A 21,008-nucleotide genomic window follows, 5' to 3' on the forward strand; every position below is an offset into this window, starting at 1 on the left:
CAGTCTCACCCTACTGTATACAGGAAAAAGAGCTTTCGGCGAGGAGCGATTTACTCTGTGTTTACCTCAGCTTTAAGTTGTGCACACTGGCAAAATACTGTGTTATGCAGGAGTTTATAACTTAGCTCTGTCTGCGGTAATTCTTGAGTCATCACCTGTCCTCAGTACAACACAACATTAACCTTTTGTGTATATTGCTCAGCTCATGCCTCAGGGATGTTATTTTTTGCAGTGGTATCATGATATACAAAACATGCAGAGAGGACAGAAGCCTGTTGTTTAGAGCTCCCCTTGAGGTGCCGAACACTTTGGATCCTCGCTGTCAAACCCAACAGAGCTAGCAGCTGTCTTTCTGTAGAGGACTCGTAGGATCAGCATTACAAGGCTTTTTAAGTGAGCTCCGACTTTCGGTGAAGCAAAGCCTCACCACTCACAGTTGAACTTGAATGTACAAGAAAGATCACCTGTTTATTTGCAAGACTGAGACAAATAGAGTCTATCTCAAGCACACAAACAGATTTGCCTGAAGTGTTTGTGTGTGTGTGTGTGTGCGCGTGCACAAATTAGGCAGTATTGCTTGCATACATAATTGAGGAGAGTGTTTATATTTTATCAAGCTGCAACATTGCCAGGTAGGTTTGTCATCATCAGCAAGACAGTCAGGTCTCCACCTGTCTGGTTTAAAATTGAAGAATGTTCTTATCAAGGGCATGTTTGCTTGGGCATCAATTATCCTCACCCCCCTCTGAAGCCTACACAATCCTGGATTGGCTGTGAATGCTTAACAGCAATGGACAAAAAACGAGGAAATCGGGTGGGAGCTGAGGGGCCCTGCAGACATGTGGGCACTCCAGGCCTTCAGAAAAGCTCATGCCAGGGTGTTTTTGCTGTCCAGGCTCTCTTTACTGCATGGGAACTTCCAAATAGCAATTCTAACAGTCAGAAGATACAAAAGGTAGCAAACAGGGTAACAGAGTAGTCTTAAATTCTTCCTTTTTCAGGGTTCAGAAAACTTATTTAAGCCTGCAAAGGGAATGAAAAATCAACCTGTCTCATGTTAGTCTCAAGTCTCTTTGTGGCTTTAGCTCTTAGTAATAAGAACCTCAAGAATAAGATCCTAAAAAAAGCAAAAGGGAATAAAACATTGAGACCTGACCTTTTAAGTGAGGCTTATTCCATTTTAGGTACACTTCCCTGATATTTTTCTACCTGAATATTTCACACATACACATACTCAATGAAGAGCAAAAATAGGCACATATGAGAAGAGAGGAGATGTCTATTTTGACAATTGTCGGCTTCGTTACAGTTCCACAGACTGACTTGGGGATATTGATTTTGGTCTATTTATACGTTGTCCTCAAGTGTTCTCAACAAGGTAATTTGCCACGAGACATAAACTGAAGCAAATTAGGTTTCATTTTGAAAGTACCCTTGCTGTCTATAGATTTAACAAGAAAACCTGTGTCATAAAAAGAGCCAAAATGATGGATTTGACTAAACATAGCTATATATTTTAAACTTCATTGGGTCATTATACATATATATGGGTTTCATCTATTTTTTTATGTCCAGAAGACTGCAGCTACAGGATAAGGCCATATGTCAGATTGTTTTAGATCTTACCTCAACTGTTTAAATAGTTAACAGATACATGCTCAGTAGATGGCTAGACTGAGGCTTACGATTCCAAACCTGAGGTCTTTTAAATCAAAGGTTGTAATACAGAGGAACTGCATGTTCTTAATTAAATCTACAGAGAAAAGGATGTGGTTGTAGCTAAAAGACTTTTTTCCCTAATGCTTTTATTTGAGCAGTCCCTGCACTAGTATATAACATGATGTACTCACCTGAGAGTGTTGGTAATATTGCAAGGACATCTCTTGTTGCATTTGAGGCCATATAACCCTTCTGGACACATTCTTTCTTGGCAATGAATCCCTTTAAATCCAGGGTCACACATACAAGCTCCATTGACGTGGTAACACTTTGCACCGTTTTGGCAGTCACATCTTTGTGTACACTGAAAACCGTATGTCCCAATAGGACACTCTTCTTGACACCTGTAATGAAATATGTGAGACGGGATCCAATTAAATACTACAGTCTAGTTTACTTATGACTCTTACATGGGCATGTTTTTGTTAATGAATTAGATATAAAATCATTGCTCATTTATTTAAGTAATATGCCGTGAACTGATATCATTGGGGTGATGTGATATCTTGGGCATGTAAATAGCTGTTAACTGAGAGTGCATTAATCTCTGTCCAATTATATCCCGCAAAATTTGCATTAGTTAACGAAGTGCATTCTTGTTTCCTGGACCTCAGCATTTCCATTCACCAGCCATAAGAAATTGATATAGAATAAGATACTTTATATATATATATAAACTTCATATTTTTGTTCTCTTTTCATTACAGAAGGATTGTGTACCTTCTTTAAAAGCATTCAGTTGTCATAGAGGGATAATGAGGTCTGAAAGGAAATGTGGTCTATTAGGCATCAAGTAAAATGTACTCCAGCAACGTATAGTTTTACTTTCCCTCTATGCTGCCATCACACCTGCTTTATACCAACCAGGAGAAAATATACTCCTTTGTATTTTGTGTGTGCTTTGAGTAACTGCAACTCAAATTTGCATTTCATCTCTTACTCCAGGGATGCTAAGTAGTATAATATCTCCAGACAAATAACTTTCACATTCCTTAGCGTAGTATCTTCTCCAAAATTGCCAACATTTTTAATATTTGGTACACATAAAAATTGAACCTGCAAACACTATACACAGATTGTTTTAAATTACACCTTCCATGCACTTTTCTACTGTTTCCCTACTGAATACATTATGAAGTCTGCCAAGAAGTCTGTTTCATTGTCCTACAGTTTAAGTGATTATAATATTTCCTATTTTTAAAAGCTCAACAAAAGTCCTAGAAGTACCAACTGATTCTGTGCTTGACATAATTCAGTGGTTTCAAAATTTTGCAGTGAGTCAGTACTACAGTTTACATGATCCACCGTGAAATACAGATACGCTTTTTCAGTTAATAAAGAGAGAAAAAGAAGTCCAGAAAAGCCCAATTCCCTTATCACATGGATGCCAGATATTGGAAATTGCCTATCAGCATTAATTTAATCCTGGGCATTGATTAAAGTGTATACTGTAAACTCAGAGGCAATTGTTAAATGTCTTTCTGCAGGTCATTTCACAGCTGGCAGGTGAGAGTTAATATAACGATCAGTAATAAAAGATTAATGCATGATGCAAGCCAGGCAAAACTGCAATGAACACTGTCAGTATAGAAGAAGAGAATTGCTATTGCAGCTTCAGATTATCACATTTTACTAAAAATAAATGAACAAAGCAAAAGGCCGAGCTAGTGATTTAACTGAAGCAAGCAACAACGCAGTTGCTAGTTACACAATCCAAGTTCAGGAGTTCATACGAGACCCAAAGAGAGGAGCCTGTGACAAACAGGAAGGGAGAGAGCCCAGAGAACCACCAGCAGCACTGGCTGCTAGCCCTGCAGCTCTCAGGGTAGTTCAGCTGCAAGGGAAACAACCAGCAAAGAACGAGGAACATTAGGGCTGAACCACTTGAAGCAAATGAAATGCAATGAAGAACATATTAAGATGCCTTCTGTCTCCACTGCCGTACACAGCTCGACTAGTTAGCAGGAGAGCACTGTACTCAACGAGATGAATACTTAGTCAATAGTGCACTATATCATTCTATATTTATCAAAGATGAAGCATTACCTAGCAGGGAGAAAAGCATCTGGAAATGAAATATTGACGACCTAATCCATTTACATAATTAGCCTTTTTCTACTAACAATTTAACCAACTTATTTATTTGGAGATCAAGCAGCTACTGCTAATGAATTTTATACAAAGAATACTAATAACGACTCCTCTGGAACATAAGAATAATCACAGCAGGAATTAGCTTTCTACTTAAACATCTTTCCTTTGCAACATATCAATCTAATGTGTCCATAGCACCATTAACAACCAGATACATTGTTCAATTAAATTACAAAATGAGCTGCTAAACCCTAGTTATGTTTCTTGTTTAATTTACATTGCTTTCTGCCTATCTGGGGAGATTCGTATTACAATATCCACTGTACTTTAATATGTACTATAATTATTTGGGTTGGGACAGGATAATATGGCTGTCACCTGTAGAATTAATGGAAGCAATTTCACAAAATATTAAACATAAGACAGCCTGCTTAACTGATGAACTCGGTACACACACCTACAATTTTTGTGGACTTTATTTTTAATGGAATAATGCTGTAAAATATTTTGGGCTTTTTCCTTTGTTTGTTTATTTTCACAACAGTGATCACATTTATGTCGCACAGACAAATATTGAAAGCCATCCAAAAAACACTAGTCTGCAAATCGCCTTTCTGTTGATAGAAGTTACAAACACAACAACGAAAGACTAAGTCTGCTCACACTGTTACAACAAATGTGGCATTTATTCTGCTCAGACTTAGTCTTTACGTTTAATGGCAATATGTAAAACAAAGCTAAAACAGTATGTTCGCTTTTCCAGTCAGCCATAGAATTCCCCATTCCCAGCTTCTAACTGTGCTTCTGCTATTATTCCTTTCCAGTTTGCAAAACACACATTTGCATGACATATCCAGTCATTGCAGCACAGCACAGAGCTGCCTGCAGTTATTAATAGTGCTTGCCAATTTACTAGATATTTAGTGTGTTGCCTCTTCCTGGAAAACAGGTAGGGAACAAAGTGTGACAATTACACTTACACAGACCTTTATGACCATTTCATCTCCACAAAAAATTATCTAACTACATGTTATTATCTTCTGCACGAGACAATGGGTGGTGGATTTATACAGTACTTATCGACAATTAAAAAGGATAATAGTAGATAAAGCACGTTTACTATTTTATTGCTGTTATTCACAAAATCTGTTATTACGAAGAATATTTTTTCATCGCCTTGTACAATTTCAAAGAAATCATTATTTTGTTGTGTAGCAGCTTTCTCCTGCTACACTTGCAATTATATTGCAGCATGGCAACAGCTACAAGATCCAGAAAGTAAAATAGACCCTAAACTAACACAGAGCTGACTAATCCACTCCATTGTCCATGCTCTACAAACACACAACTAAGGAAAGCAATTTAGACTTTTTTAAGACCTTGTGCCTGCTCCTGCCATCAGTGAAATCAATGGGCAATCTCCCTGCAGCTAGCTGTAGCTGACAGCAAGGTGAGGGTACACGCGGCTCTTCAGAGCAAAGCGTTGCAGGTTTGTGTCGTCCCAGCCCAAGTGAAAGGCTCCAACTAAATGTGATGAGCCCAAGGCTTCACTTCCGTTACTAAAGGCTGATAAAGTAGCATTTTTTAACATTCTGAGAGCCCACTTGGAAGGTGGTAATGTCTAGGCTAATCTAAGTTTTCCCTGCTGCTTTCAGAACTAACTTTCTCCTAACTTTCTCCTGTACTCATTTATCTTTTCATGTACCCGCATTTCTGCTCCTCAGCCTTGCCCTTCAGTATCTATCTTTTACCTCCCTGCTCCAGGAGAGGGCAGGTGATCCATTCCTAAGGGTTTTTCTTGGGTACAGGTTCACTGTGAGACCTTCCTTCAGTTTCTTGTCGACATTTTCCAGCCATTTGTGCCTTATTTTGTCCCTCCCTGCTTCTCTTTGTCATCCCAAGCCACATCTCTCTTCAGAGTCCAAATCTCTCTCACCTTTCTCCAAGGACAGATCTGAAGAGCCCACACTCCCTTTGCTCAAGGACAGTTCTTGTGAAGTCTGCCCTGTAGTGCCTTCTCTGTTGTCTCTCCCTGAGCCTGTTTCTCCAGACCCTTTCTAAAGTGGATAAAGTGGCAAAAACCTCTGCTTTCGATAGGACACAGAACTGGGTATTCTGCTACCTACTTGCCTTCTCTTTTCTGGGTCCATCAATACTCCCGGTCCCCAGCTTCTCTGCTCTTACTGCTGGAGTGCACCTAAGTGTTGCAGACAGTACAACAGCCTGCAATTGTTTTTTTCCTTGTGCCATGCTCCTGTAGCAGAGCCAGCTCTTCTGCTGCATGTCCTCCCTCGCGGCTGGAGGCTATCTTGGCAGCTGAGCAAAGAAGCTGGCTCAGCTGCAGGCTGCTGGCTGGAAGCTCCTGACAACTCTAACGCTGCTGATTCACCTATGGCCAGAAATCGATCTGGGTCTGCAACAACCAGACAAGGAGACCTACAGCCAGAGGGCCAGGACTGAGGGCAGCTTGTGATTGAAGTGCGGTCACTACTGTAGGTGTCCAGGCTGCACAGATGCTTCTTTTAGAGGAATTGTCTCCAAAAGGTGAGAAAAAGAAAACTTTGGTTAGAGATAGTGATTATGCAGTGCTGTTGCAGTGTATCTCAGGGATCCTAAAATCACTGCCTCCAGATGGAGGATGGTGGAAAAGAGACACACTGATATTTCCTCCCCTAAATTAATTTGAAATAAGAAGTATTTCCACCATTTTTAACCATATGCAAATTCTGTCATAATCTCCAGAGCCCCTTGCCAATTACCCCTGTCAATGAAATGTAAACAAGGAGCACCCACATTTAACGGGACAGAACACGGCCTTTGGAACACCAGAGCAGTGTCGAAGGCTGGTCTGTTTGTGTGCTATAAAGACCTGCTGATTATACAATGATGAAAGAAATGAGAAATTCCAGTGAGCTTTGCTGCATAAAAATGTAATTTTAGTGTATGTTGACATACCAGTACTAGCTTGTTCTAGCTAATAAAAGAAGGAAAGGTATAGGAGAAAGGGCTTTAGCACAGGATATGCTAGTGAGTTGTGCCCATGGTCTCTGGAAAGTCTGGTGATACAGTCCAATCTCTAGTGAAGACTGCTAATGAAAGCTTCTTCATCTGCAGCTTCCTCACCATCGTTAGCCTTGCTGGCAGGATTAGCTGGAGGACTAAGCCAGCATGCGTTACAATCCCACCTCGACTTTTCTCTGTAGTCATTTTGCTAAGTCCATGACACCTTTGTAAAGCAACATTATCATCTTCTTAGATTGATTTATGGGTGAAGCCTTTCGTTTATGAATTTTGAGGATTTATCACCCTTTGTTGGTGTCTGAGATGGATCAGTGCTGCAGCAGCACAGAGGGGATGAGGGAAACATTAAACTGCTGCATTGCTTACTCTTGAGGATATTAATTTGTATAAATATAGTTCATTTACATATCTTGTAAACATGTAATGCTCTCTATTAAATTTATCACTGTAAATATCCAAATTAAATTTAATCCATTAAATTTTAAAAGTTGTATTAAAAAAACTGTAAATGGAGAGCATTGCCAATAAAAAGTAATAACATTGCCACATTTATAATGTTTGAACTGCTTTAGAAAGATGAACCTAATTGCAGCAAGAGGAGCATAACACCGCTTTTCTGAGAGTAAGATTGTCCTAGAAGGGATATAAATATTGCCAACTGATGGTTAAAAGTAAAGGCTTTGCAGTTTTGATTTTTACCTGTCTCCCACATATCCAGGTGTGCAGATGCATTTTCCTGTCACAGGATCACAGTGTCCTCCGTTGTGGCATGGGCAGTCCTGGCTGCAGTTAATTCCAAATGTTCCAGAAGGACACGGCTGTGCACACACCAGCCCCTAGTAAGGTTGCAGAGAGAGCAATAGTTCAGTCAACGGTCATAACGCAATGAATTCATACCCACTTCTTTCCTTCTACCCTCATCTCTTCAGTCATCACAGAGTGGCACATGCCAGTGCTTTTGGCAAGCTGTGGAAGAGGCAGGGTGGGAAGAAGAGACTGGGACTGTTGCTGAAAGACTCCAGTGATGACAGAGAAACAACTGGACACTGCACACTACCAGTGCAGCAGCCTTTTGGCCAGAAGTAGTTTTGCAGTAGAAAATCTGCCTAATCCCTCAACACTGGCTGGATGCATCATCCAACATCCCTCAGCTATTTATCCTTAACTTTGGTGCCATATTTCACTCCTTGACCTACCTCAATTCCACATCTCAGTGGCTACCATCTTCCTCCATTTCATGCTCTCAGCCCTCTGCTCTCCTCCCTCTTTATTCCTGTCCACACAAAATCTGGGTTGCACACTCCCTTTCAGCCTTCTCTCGTCCTGACCCATCAAATCCCCATCTCTGAGCTGTTTCCTCCTTTCCCTCCCCATGTAATCATCCCTGAGAGTGAGGAACAGACAGTTGGTCATTCTTCGTTGTGCACCCTGGCACTGCTCAGCAGGAAAAGCAATTGCTGGGCAAGCCTTGCTTCAGCTCTTCATCCCCGAGGCAGAGAATGCTTCCCATGGGCAGTTTCTTTGGAGAATCACCTGCCAAATTCAGGTGGTTTTCCTCCAGGTGTCATATAATGCTCCCTGCCAAGTGTCAGGGCCTCACAAGGATTTCCCTAGACTTTCTTAGAAGTTGTATAAATGGGTTTTTATGTGAGCAAACATAAAATCCGAGGCTGGCATCCAGCTGAATAATTTCAGCCAAAACCATTCTGGCAGTGCATGATCTGAAGATGGGGTCCTACACTGGAAAACATTTGGCAACGGTTGCAAGTGAAGCTGCTGCCAGTGCCATGCACAGTGCAATGTGTTGGACAGAAATGTGCTTTTTGATTGTCCCTGTTACTCTGTTTCAATCTCCCAGAAGTCTTATTTCCCTGACTAAGACCTGGGGCAAGGTGTTTTGAATAAAAAAAACATATATTAGACAAAAGCTATACAAAACACAACACAGGAGCATTAACATAAAAGCATTAAGCTTTCACTCATTGGGGTTCCCTTCTCCAGAGTTTGGGAAGTTCAGCAGGATCCACAACCCCAAAGTGGAGAGGCTGCTCTTCAACGTAACCATAAAATAGATGCTTCAAGTCTTTCCCAGCCAGTGATAGGTGGCTCCTTGGCTGTAAAATAGACAGCTTGGCCTTGGTTCAAGAACATTCAGATTACAGCGTTAAAAAAATGGTGTCTCCGGGCTTAAGTAATACACAGTGCTATATATCTGAAAATGTAAGCGCCCATTTATCTTGATAATAAATACTTTCTCTCCTCATGTCTCAAAAAGAACAGGATTTCTATCAACAAATGATGAGAAAGCAATACTCTGTGATGCATCCCCTCGGAGCCCAGAGAATCTTCAGGCAAACTTTTTGCATTAATATGTACTAAGGGAATCCAAAACATCCTTCTCTGGAGGATCAAATGTCAGACCACCGTTTCCTGCTGCTTACACATCTAATCCGCAAAGTTCACCCCATCAGCAGCTTTTTTAAGGCTCTGATACCACCAGCTTCTGCTTTTAACATTGTTTGCTATATTATTACAATTTTGCAGCACAGAAAAGATTTTTTTTTCTGCTCTACTGTCTTCTCCTCATCCTCCCGCCCCATTTTTAAAATCCAAGACAGAAAGAAAAATAGACCCAGCTACAAACTTCATCAAGCGCGGAGGTTTCAGGGAATGAGAAAGAAGTGATTAGCACATTAGGATGTGTTGTATTAACATGGCACCATGATGCAGAGCTTCGAGAATGGAATCTGGCGTCAAACGGGGTGTGTTGCTAGCGACAAACGTTCTGTCATGCGAGGAAAGATTGCTGCTTTCCTGAGCATGGAAATCTAGTCCTTCAGAAGTGTTTCTGAGAAGCACTGTAAGAGCTGAATTTAACTTCCCTCCCCACTTCCCGAGAGTGCTTGGAGGATTTAATGCTGCAAATGAGAGAGATGTATAGAATTAAAGCTGTAAATTGTTGATGAGGCCCTAAAGCAGCCACCCACTAACTCCCACACCCACAAAGACGCAGAAGTGGAAAAAGCCCATCACTGCAGAATGCTGGAAGCCCCATTTTGTTGACTCTTTCAACAGAATGCGCTGTTAGCCACCATCCTCTTGGTAAAAAAAACATGAGACAATAAATTCCCACAGGCCACAGTTTGTACAACTTTTTATGCTTCTGGAGAGTCTGCATGGGTTGGGAGGAAGCAGGAGGAAAGGAATATTGTAAGTAATAAAATAACCAGGCTCTGAAGATGGCAGATCCAAGGAAGAACCTAAGAACCCTCGGACTTCCTTCTATTCAACTTCTTGCCTCCTCTTCCGTATCCCAGAGACAACCAAGCCCCCGAGGGAACTGAGCTGCTGTTAATAAGTCTACCCTAGGAAGGGATAAAAGTCACAGCTCACCCAGCAGCAATAAAATCCAAGTGGATTTGCACTCGCATAAATCCAGGGAGAATTCTCTACTTCCAACATGATGGTATATTCAACATGTACGTGCAGTCTCAAGCCTTAAAATCAGCAAGTAAAATTCCTGGTGTCAAAAAAGGACTATCTAGGGTGTGAAATAAAATGAATGCTGTCTAGCAATCATCTCTCTCTCGCTCATTTACAGCCCACTTGTGTCTCACTTCACAAACCATTCCATCCACCAAGAGTTAAAACTATAGCATGAAAAAAATATTTTTTCTCTCCCTGTGTACTGAATTACCAGCTTTTCATTAAAACCCTGGAGAGACCCTTTATACTTAAAATCTCAACATTTACAAGCTGAGTGCTTTTACTTATAATTTCAGTTTCTTCCACCAGAATACTTGATTTCTCTCTTCAATTTTCAGTTAAGCTTGTTTCAAACATCAATTGTTAACTCTAGGGTTTCTCTGGGGACAGAGCAGCCAACAACACAGTTTTCAGGAAAGTCTCTCTGGGCCACTAAAAATGCAAAGAAAAGACTCCAAGCTGTAAGGAACAGGGTAGAAGTGGGCCAGAATACAGCTGCTGTGCAGCTCCGGTGCTGTGGCTCTTCTATAGGGTCTATGCTGCATCCTAAAAGACCTCTAAAAATTTCCTGCTCTATTCTTAAATCTCTTCAGTGACTTTGTAACTTTGGGAAAAAAAAGAAAAAAAGAAAAAAAAGAGAGAACTCCAGATGATAAAATACAAGTAAGGAAGAGCAAAATAGCTCATATCCTCAGAAATGTTGGCACGCATAAGATTAGGGGAGCTGATTTAAATCACTTTACTACTTGGTCCTTAGGTTAATTGCCAGAATAGACTGACAGGCCCCGCAAAATATTGGAATGCTTCCTTTATGCATTAGAAAGTATTCTCTAGGAAGGAACCTTTTCTTCCTCTCCACTGCATGCCAGTTCAGGGCAAGGTGTCATTGTCTTATTTAGTTTCTGAAAAGTTTCAGCTACTTTGTCATTTGAAATGCAGTATTACCATCATCCCCTTGGCCATCATTGTTAGGCGGAGAGAGATTCTCAGTACATGGCTGCCACCAAAAAGTTTGCACAGCGATGTTCTCTCTTGTGTTGCTGCCTGATAGCCACCCGAGTCTCATGGTTGGCATGTTTTACCTAAAAGCAGGTGAGTGATCAAACATTCTTGAGAACCCAAATGAAGGCAGCATTTGCTGCACCAATCCAAAGGAACATAAACATCTCGCTCAGTCCCCAAATGTTTTAATGGGTATAAGGGCCATATCAGAAGTCAGAGTTATACGATGACATCAGGGTCTTCCTTGTATTAAAATAGAAAATCACAGTACTTGCATGCATTAATATCCAGCAAGTTTGCCAAGAGACTAATTGTCAGATATGGGAAAAATGCCAGGAAACTTAGCTCAGCTAAATGGTATGTAGGCCTGTGAGACTTGGCAAGCCCCGAGAGAGTTAATTATCACATTATTGATAAAGTTAAGGACTTTTAAAATGTTTGGCCTTGCTTTCTTGACACAGAGGATTAAAGGTTAGGGTAATTTGCTCTCTGTAGGGTGACCCCTGATGCAAGCAAATCTATTGCAATCAATGGGAATTATGCCTGAGTAAGGACGGGGCACTGAACTGGTCTCTGTCTCCCTGCGTATATTCCTTTTGCTTTAACGACTGCCGGAGCCACTGAATTCCCCTTGACTTCTCCCTCTCCTCGTTTCCTGAAAGGGAACCAGTGCAGTGTTTCTGACAGTGCCGAGCTGGGCTTTGAGCTTTCTATCTCGTGTGAGGGCAGTGTCTAATGGTGCAGGGAATATTCCAAAGAACTGTAATTTGGAGAGCATTTTTTCTTCTCCTCCCACAGAGAAGTGCAATGAGAAGTTGTTGCATTTTTACTATTGTTTGTTTAACTCTACGATGGTAGCTTCCAGCCAGAGACTAGTGGCCTAAGTGCTGTGCACATACAACAAAGGCAGTCCCACTTTCAGAACCGTTAGAGGTCATGACAAGAAATAGAAGATACACACCACAAGCACACAGGGAAGGTGTCTGCCGAGACAGTGAGGAGTTAACTTCCCATGCCAAGCTCTAAATGATGAATGAGCATGAATAACCTACGTACCATCCATCCAGGAGGACAGGAGCACTCTCCAGTGATGTGGTGACAGACTCCCCCATTCTGGCAAGGGCAGCGCAATTCACACTGAGCTCCGTGACTGCCTGGGGGACAGCGCTCTTCGCAACTGCACGGAGGGAGAAGAAACAAAAACCAGAGAGGTCATTTAAAAGAACTTACAGGAAATAGCAAATGAGGAAAATCCACAACACAGGCCACCAATTGAGTCTTTATGCAAATTATGAAACCTCAGTAAGCCTTGGCTGGCGTTACCAATTAGCCAAGATTTCTTTTATTTCTGCTGGGGTTATTTATGTGCCACGGATCCAGTACTCCAAGGCTGATGCATGGATGCAGTCTGTATGTAGGCACCGCATGCCACCAATCTCAAAGGACAACTCACATCCCTGAAAAGTGTCTAGGTAAGTAAGTGCTGCTAGATGAAGCCCCAGTGTGAATTATGTGACAGAGCAACAACAGAAGCTGCAAATATAATAAGAGGATGAAATTAAATTGTTTGAAATTTCTTTAGCCACTACAAAATGCTATCATTTGCAATGTATAACAGGCTGGCAAGATCTCATCATCATTTAAAGGCTATTTAAGCTCATTGGGTCTCTCTGAGTGTTCATGGGGGGACGATATAAGTCTTGTCCCTGCAAAACACAGCATCTCCTAGGCCTTTACACATTGGTGCTTTTCAGCCTTGCTTCTTTCTCTCATTCCAGGTTCTGAAATCACAGCAGTTCTTTTCCATAACTGATTGTCCTTTGATGAGGATGTTCATACAATGTATTGCTGCATGTACACACTGCTGAGAGCAGGCGTAGTAATGTCAATAGGACCACTCCTGATAGTAAGCAGAAGCTTTAGCAGTGAGTGCTTTCAGGACTGAGGTCATAAGGCTAGGAGGAAATCAGGTACTAAATAAAATATTCAAAAGGTGTATCACTTATTTATGAGGGTTAATATTATCTTTATTTTTACCTTCTCCTTCATGCAGGCCAACAAACAATACTAGATTGCAGAAGTATTAAGTCACCTGTAATAGATCTCTGAGCAAATTCAGTGACTAAACTCTCCTTTCCCCTTAAATAATTTTGAAAAACATAATTACTTCTGAAGCTACTGAAAGATCTCTAATGAGTACTGATGTTACACTGTGGGCAATTTTAAACAAGGAACTATTGCTTGCTGTCCTAAAATTAATATGCAGAATTTGTGAATCCTACTGGTAAACCTTCAGTGTGGTATATGGGGATTTAGCTACATGATTCTCGTTAAAGTTAATAGGAGTCACACCACTAAATCCCTACTCACTATGCTAAAAATTTACCCCCTAGATAGTAAGCTGATATATTTAACAGTAATGCTTCCTCAGTTAGATTGAAACTCAAATAAATCGGAGATGGTAAGTCCCATTTGATACTGAACTGGATAGCTAATGTGTAAAATGTCCATTTGCTTATAAAAACTGGACTGTAATTTGGATTGTGCTCACATACCGAAATTAGGAACAGCTACAGTTGTACAAGCTGCAAAATGTCATGGATTTTTAAATTCACTTTAGCAGTAAATTTTATTTTGGTATGCAGACAGGTATAATTAGCAGCAAAAAAAAGGAGATTTCCTTTATTTAGCCTCTCTGAAATTCTGTTACCTGATTTCTACAAAGGAAAGTGCATAATACGTAGATTGTTTAAGTTCTGCCAATTACTCACTGCATTAAAAGCAGTCAAAGCAAGGCAGTTAAATGATGCAGAGTAAAAGACACCTCTCATCCAACTTACAACACCCCCGTGTATCCGGGAGCGCAGTGACATTCTCCCGTCTCGTGGTCGCAGGTAGCTCCGTTGTGGCATTGGCACTGGAACTGGCAGCCCTTGCCATAGCTCCCGGGGTCGCAGAGCTCTTCGCAGCGCCAGCCCTGGTACCCATCTGCACAGACACAGGCGCCCGTGATGGGGTTGCAGAGGGCCTCGTTCTGGCACTGGCAGCGGTTGCTGCAGTGGGGTCCCCAGTGATCGCTGTCGCAACCTGTAAAACATGTGGGCAGTTACCAAGATGATCGGGTACGTGCGTTGCAAGCCTCTCATACCAGCCTCTTCTGCTTGGGTTGGCAAGCAGACAAAGAGACACTGCTAATAGCAGAAACTTTCTAAAGGGCCCTCAGACTTTTTAAAACTCCCCCTGAGCCAGCAGTGTACTTCAGCACGCAAGGAGACAAGAGCATCAGTTATACACCTAAATACGAGGACTTGTTTAACATCCTTATTGGATCAGGACCTAAATCTTTTAATATCCTGTTTCTTAGTGCTCTTAGATAGCTGGAAGGAATGAATTTATAGTGGAATTAGACACAGAGGATCACATCCTGACTGCAGTGTAGTTAATGACTGGTAGAATTGCCAAGCAAGTCCTGTAGATTTAATAATGTTATCAAATATTGTTTCTTTGCACTGTTCCCTTAAGATAATAAATATGATAATCTAAAGAAGACTTTCTCCTTTGGTGGGGTTTTTATTATTTATTTATTTTTCTGGACTAAAAAGATGACAAGGCAGAAAAGAAGTTGAGATTTCTCGAGGCTGCTTAGCCCAGGCTTAGGAATGAAGGAATGGAGTGTGAACATCAGGTCATTTCTGTGCCACTAGCAATGTGTGCTAGCATTATAGAAGGGCACCAAAGCCCATGGCCATTGACACAGAGAGCAGATTCTCTACAAAAGGCATTTATGCACAGTGAGAACCCTTCACATGACAATCCTGCCTGATCTCTCCTTGTTTATGGACCATATGCAGGATGAGAGAGGGAAGTCAGCAGTACAGAAGCAGCTTGAACATGATTTGCTATAGAAACAGTAATCAGCACCTGCAAAACACCCGTTTAATATTTATGCATACAAACCAGATAGCTTAGAGAAAACATCCAGGGGTTAAGATTTCCTCAGTAAATGGTCAGCAGAAAACCAAAGTTTTCTTTAGGAGTCCTACCCTCCTCTTCCCAACCTGTTAACGTAGCTGTGCCTGCTGCTCAGAATAGAGCTGCTGGCAAAATCTCTGCTAAAGACACAGTTACAGATCATGTTCCAAGTACAGCTGGTTGTGCTCAGAGAGCTGATTTCAATTATATCAGCAAAAACTCTTCTGCCAGTGTAAAATCCACTGACATGCAGGAAATGAGGGTGTAATCCCAGCGACATCGCTGTCTTCACGAACTCTTTTATTTGCAAACATGTAAACTAATCCCCAGGTGACACTCGCTGCTTCTCAGGGCTGGATCTCTGTTTCCAGACTGCGCAAGGCAAATGTAAACACCATGTAAGCCAGAAGCTTCTGTCCTACACATTTCATAGCCCTTGACTGCTACAGTATTTGGCTATAAACCTACAATGGACACCTACATTTCTCAGTTAATTTTGGCAAGCTTTTTGTCCTTCACCTTCTTGAGAAGTTGGATACCCACTGGTCAGTCTGAGGATATTCAGCAGGAAAAGAGATGCATGAGGCTTTCTTCAATTAGCACTGCTGATCATCAATTTACAGACTTGTGTGAGCACCAGTGTCAAAGGCCGAAATAAACCTGAGAGAAGAGAACTCCAGGGTCTCCAAGAGGATGATCTGCAGGGGCTGGCAGCAATGCGTGGACAGACACAGCTTCAGGTCCCGCGGAGCGTGCAACATGCTGCTGTGCATAATCCTGCTTGTGCCTCACACAAGACAGTTTATTGCTTTGCCTCATTTCTCCCACTGCTGTAAGCAGGGATGATAGTTCCTCACTAACACCACTGGGAGCCAAGCAAACGAAATCTTACTCTTTATAAGTCTTAAATTATTACTGAGAATCTGGGGAAAGAGACGATCTATCTTTATTTCACGTAGACACTTGGTAAGACTCCGCAAGCCCTCTGGGGCAGGGAGCAAATCTGCTGGAGCTGCTGGGGTTTCCCAGCAATTTCCATTCCAGAAATACTGATTTGTTTTCTGCAGAACTTGAAAAATAAGAGATGCAGTTCTGCACCTCCGCAAAGGGCAAAAGTCTGAAGCACACAAGCAGAGCCAGTAGCCTTTGGCACGGGGAATGCAAGAATCAAACCTGACCCTACCTGACGCAGGGACTTGCTTCCTACCTTACCCCACCTGGTATTGGTGCCCTGACTGCCAGACTGCCGGGTGCTCGGCGCTGATGCAACTCCAGCTGCAATTAATTGCCTAATAGAAATGATAACACTGTTAGAAGATATGACTTACACCTTCGTCTTCCACATTGCAGATGAGTGCTCCAACCATCAGATTTGTCTGCTTGGTTTGTGCTTTTCACTTTGGAAGAAAGTGAAGGAGAAAGCAAACCTTTTATAGGATGGGAAAACCATTTCCCAACATCAGCTCAAGCTACTTGGTTCACTTTTACAGTGTCTGCCCCAAGCACAGCTCCATTTATGTAAGTCTAATCTTATTCAAACACATACTTACTATTTATACTTTGTCACATTTGCTTTCTCCCTGTACCGAATTTCACTCCATGATCTAGACAAAAGGAAGAACAAAATGCTCCAGGAAAGAGCAGAAATTCCTCTAATTGGTTGTAAAATCATTAAAAAATATATATAATTTGGATAATAAAAGAAGCCTGCAGTGACCAGAAAACCAGCTGACAGACAGATTTTCCAAAGGCACAAGGCATCAGCAAGCACACATTGCAACATTCAGTACGTTTAGCCCAAAGTAGCTAGCCAACATGTTTTAATTATCTGTGAAATAAAACAGCTTGGCATACCAGATAGCTACTAAGAATGTGAATTTCATGGGGATTTATTAGTGAGAGGACATAAAATGAGAATTAAAGTACATCTGAGTGCTTATGGAAGACAGAAAACACAGAACTAGAACCAAGATGGGGCTTGTACCATGTCTCATTTGCAATGCCTGATACAGCCCTCGCAGTTGTTGGACTCCTTTTTATGTCCTTAAAACTAGGTTTTCACTATAGTTCTCTAAACAGTTCAAAACCAGAGCCATAGCATGTGTGTATAACCAAGGCAAACAGCCCATTTTCTCTCTATTGATGGGATCATGTGTACACAAAACGATGAGGTGGCCCCCTCTAGATTTAAGTCTTAGCTCAGATGCCAAAGATTTTCTGCTTTAGCTCTCAGTTCAAGCCCTGTACAGGCCACAATGAGCAGGGCTATCTCATGCAGTAGCAATACATCCACTGCTGATTAATTGCAAAGGGAAATGAGTGAGATTAGGGGCCTTTTGCTAGTGTAAAATTTGTGATCATGAAATATCATGCTCACTTGATTTTACACTGCTGTAATCTAACATGAAAATAAGATCCTTGTTGCTCAAAGTTTACCAACATTTTTCTTTTTAAATTTTCTTTCTTTAAAGCCCCATTTTGCAGTGGCAGACTGGAGCTGCAAGTAAATTCTTTACCTATGTGATTTCACTGGGACGTTATGTGATATTTATACTGTGATAACACAGAGATCTGCACTGTGGCAGCCTCTGTACCTTTACAAAGACAGAGAGCTGATAAACTAAATCCCAGTACTTATTCATATGAGTAGTTCCACGGAGCTTAATGGGACCACTCATGTGTGAGACTACTCAATTGCATAACTAGCCATGGGGTTGAGGTCTAGTAGTTCCAGCTAAAACAATAAAAAACAAACAAACAAACAAACAAACAAAAAAGAAACAGAAGAAACAAAAGACTTTAGTAGCTGGGACATATTTTTTTCTCTATATGTCAGTACGGTAAGTCCTAGCTGGTGTGTGATGGCAGTTTCAGTATCAAGATACTCAGCAAAGTAACCTCAATGCCATGGCAGCCTGCAGCACTTGAGGATCATCAGCACCACCTCTCCTGTGAGCACAGAGACCATTTTAAAATACGGTCCAAGCCCTAGCACAGACTAATCCTACTCTTGTTGATAGCCTCTATGTGTTACCATAATAGAGATAAATAATAATAGCAACAATATGTGAACAGAAAGCTGATTAAAGCTTACACAAGAGCTACACTGTAAATGCATATGCCATTAAAAATGTCAAAATGATACGGAGACTTTAACTATACCATCAATAAGAGAAGCAACCTGAGAGTGGTGATGTCAGGAAGGTACAAATGCTCCCTTTAGACTCCATGTGTGTTTGTCAATACCATGAGAGATGAGCCTGAAATAGCTAGCGCTCTCCTGGGAGATGCTGCATTAAAGGGAGCTGCCATATTTCAGGTCACATGCTACCATTCCCTGGCAAACCTGCCAACTTACTCACTTTTTCTCCTTCGAAAATATGACTAGAGATTAATTGCCACCAATAAAAATGAATATAACTCTGTAAAGGATGATGCTGGGTGCCTAAGCATAATTACAGTTGTCTGCATATGGTAGCTCATGACAGGTGAAAGATTCATCCCTGCGTGGAAAGGTTGCTCAACACAGCACAAAGTGTTTTCTTCCTCTCTGCATCTCTCCCTCCACCCCGGAGCCTCAGTGGCATGTTGAAATGAGGGCTAATTGCAGCAGGCTCTGCATATCCGCCTCTATAGCCGTGTATGACATCCTGCCACCAGTTCTGTCCTGTTAAAAGTACAACGAGGACACGTTGAAGGGCTGCTTCCCTCCCCAGTGGCTGTATTCCCCTCTAGGAATGATTACTGAATTGTTCTGTTTTGGGTTAAGAGAGAGAACCAGTATTTAGGGCAGTGGTGCAAGCTGGACATAGATAAAGCAAACACACAAGTTTGAAAAGTTAGCAGATGAAAGAAAGGCCTTCCAAGGAAGAGCTGCCATTTATCAAGGGACTTAACCCAACAAGAGAGTCAGAAGTGCTCTTCCAGTGCTTTTCTATCACAGCACAGGTACACTACTAACACAAAACCAGCATCTTGTATCACAGCAGCACCAGCAGCAGTGATCTTCAGGTCTCCGCTTATTTTGCTCTCATTAGCACAAGCCTGCGTGTGTCTATGTTTATAGCTGGTGACCAGCCCTGTACTCAAGGTGTGCACAGTCAGTGGGACATTCATCAATGTCCTGCAGAAGACACGGCTGAAAAAGTCAAGTGGTTGCTTTTCTCAGTCTGAGGACCCAGGACCCGCGTTTGCCTGTTGGCAATCTTCAGCGAATCCATACTTTAAAAGAATGTTCTGCAAATTTGCAGTGAATTAAAGCGCAGATTGTAGCTCACAGTCAACAATCAATATTCTGGCATATTTCCAAACGGAGTTTGAAAGGTTTAAATACCAGCCCTTAAAAAAGGCAAACAGTAAACAAAATGAACTTGCTAAATCTAGGAGGACACAGTTTAAAATGGATTATGTTAGAGTTTATTTGGAATTTAGGGATAGATTTTCCTCTTCATCTAACTGTAATACTGTACAATAATTATATGAGTACAAACTAAGGTAAGATGCAGCCTCACCTCTGTTTTCCCCCCTCCGATTCAGTTTTGGAATCTGACTGGGTTTAAATGGTTGGCCTACCTAATGTCAACCGGGAAAAGAAACAGCAAAAGCTAGAACATACGCCTGGATGCAGTGAATAAAAAATTAAAATAATCAATTAGCTTTTTATTCCCTGTACTTAGCGCAATAGGAAAATTATAGGCCCTGTATTGAGCTGGTATCTATTCACTGTGCAGCCATGATTCATTCTGGCACAGTTCAACACCTTTGAAAACAGAAGCCAAAGCTGCAATAGGTTTGAAACAAGGTCTGTGAAGAGGGAACCCTCTCACTACGACAGATCACGCTACGCTGCATTTGGCTCTGAGCCGTGCTATGTGTCCCTCCCGGGCTGGCAGTGTGAGGAATGCACACGCTGCTAAGGGAGTCTGCCATATATTGAGATCACTTCTGATCTGCTTGATTCCAAACATTGATTCTAAACCAAGAAACTGTTTATCTTTTAAAGACTGTTTATCCTCAGGATTTCCAACACATGTTTATGGACCACGACTGTCCTCAAAATAACCCAGATTTTCAGAAAATCCATTCAGAAATGTTCTCACAAATGCCTGCAATGTCTCAGTGCAAATCTACCTGTACCTGATTAAGTTATAAAAAATGCAATTTGCAGACACTCGGTGCCACCTCTGGATAATTCATTAGCTACACTCCGCTAAGATTTCATCTATATTAAAAGCAATCTGTAATTAAAGGCTTCAGGGGCGTAGCTGGACTTCTCTCGCAATTGTTCCTGTAGCAGCCATGGGCCGCTGGCTCGTTAATCCCCATGCAGTAAGCGGTCCATGGGAGGATGACAGTCTTCTGCTCCTAGTCCATTACCCACATGTCAGAGGTTTGTTCTGGTCCATGCTGATGAGCCATGTGTATAGCAGCCTGATGACACTCTTGATGGAATTTTTCATATTCTCCATTTGCTTTTCAGGGAAAAACAAGCAGACCAGGGAACATGATATATAAATAAAACATTTGACTTATGAAGTTGGTGTCACAAAAATCAGAAAATGTCAGATTAAAGGTTGGAAGGGCAGCAGTAATTCAGTGTTTGTGCCTATGAATCACGATATTGCCTTTCATGATGTGAGCACAGGCTACTGTTTACAAGCCCCGGCATTTTCTGTTTTCTGAGCCCGTATCTTTGCAGCCTTAAGGTTCCTAAA

At 41.5% G+C, this 21,008-nt stretch overlaps 1 protein-coding gene across 10 annotated transcripts in view; it reads right to left on the bottom strand.

Moving 5' to 3' along the window:
• The window catches only part of MEGF11 (multiple EGF like domains 11), a 282,729-nt gene that overhangs the window by 79,506 nt on the left and 182,215 nt on the right, over window positions 1-21,008 (bottom strand). For all 10 annotated transcript variants that reach the window (XR_011811898.1, XM_072043285.1, XM_072043284.1 and 7 more), the window contains 4 exons: window positions 14,163-14,409; window positions 12,379-12,499; window positions 7,534-7,670; window positions 1,851-2,063 (listed from right to left, as the gene is read on the bottom strand). Coding sequence is in view for 9 of the 10 variants with exons in the window: in XM_072043285.1 (XP_071899386.1) it covers window positions 1,851-2,063; window positions 7,534-7,670; window positions 12,379-12,499; window positions 14,163-14,409 (718 nt within the window). In the remaining variant the exon portion in view is untranslated. The remainder of the gene's footprint in view (window positions 1-1,850; window positions 2,064-7,533; window positions 7,671-12,378; window positions 12,500-14,162; window positions 14,410-21,008) is intronic.

The sequence above is a fragment of the Anas platyrhynchos genome, chromosome 11 (assembly GCF_047663525.1).
Source record: "Anas platyrhynchos isolate ZD024472 breed Pekin duck chromosome 11, IASCAAS_PekinDuck_T2T, whole genome shotgun sequence".
Classification (NCBI taxonomy): domain Eukaryota; kingdom Metazoa; phylum Chordata; class Aves; order Anseriformes; family Anatidae; genus Anas; species Anas platyrhynchos.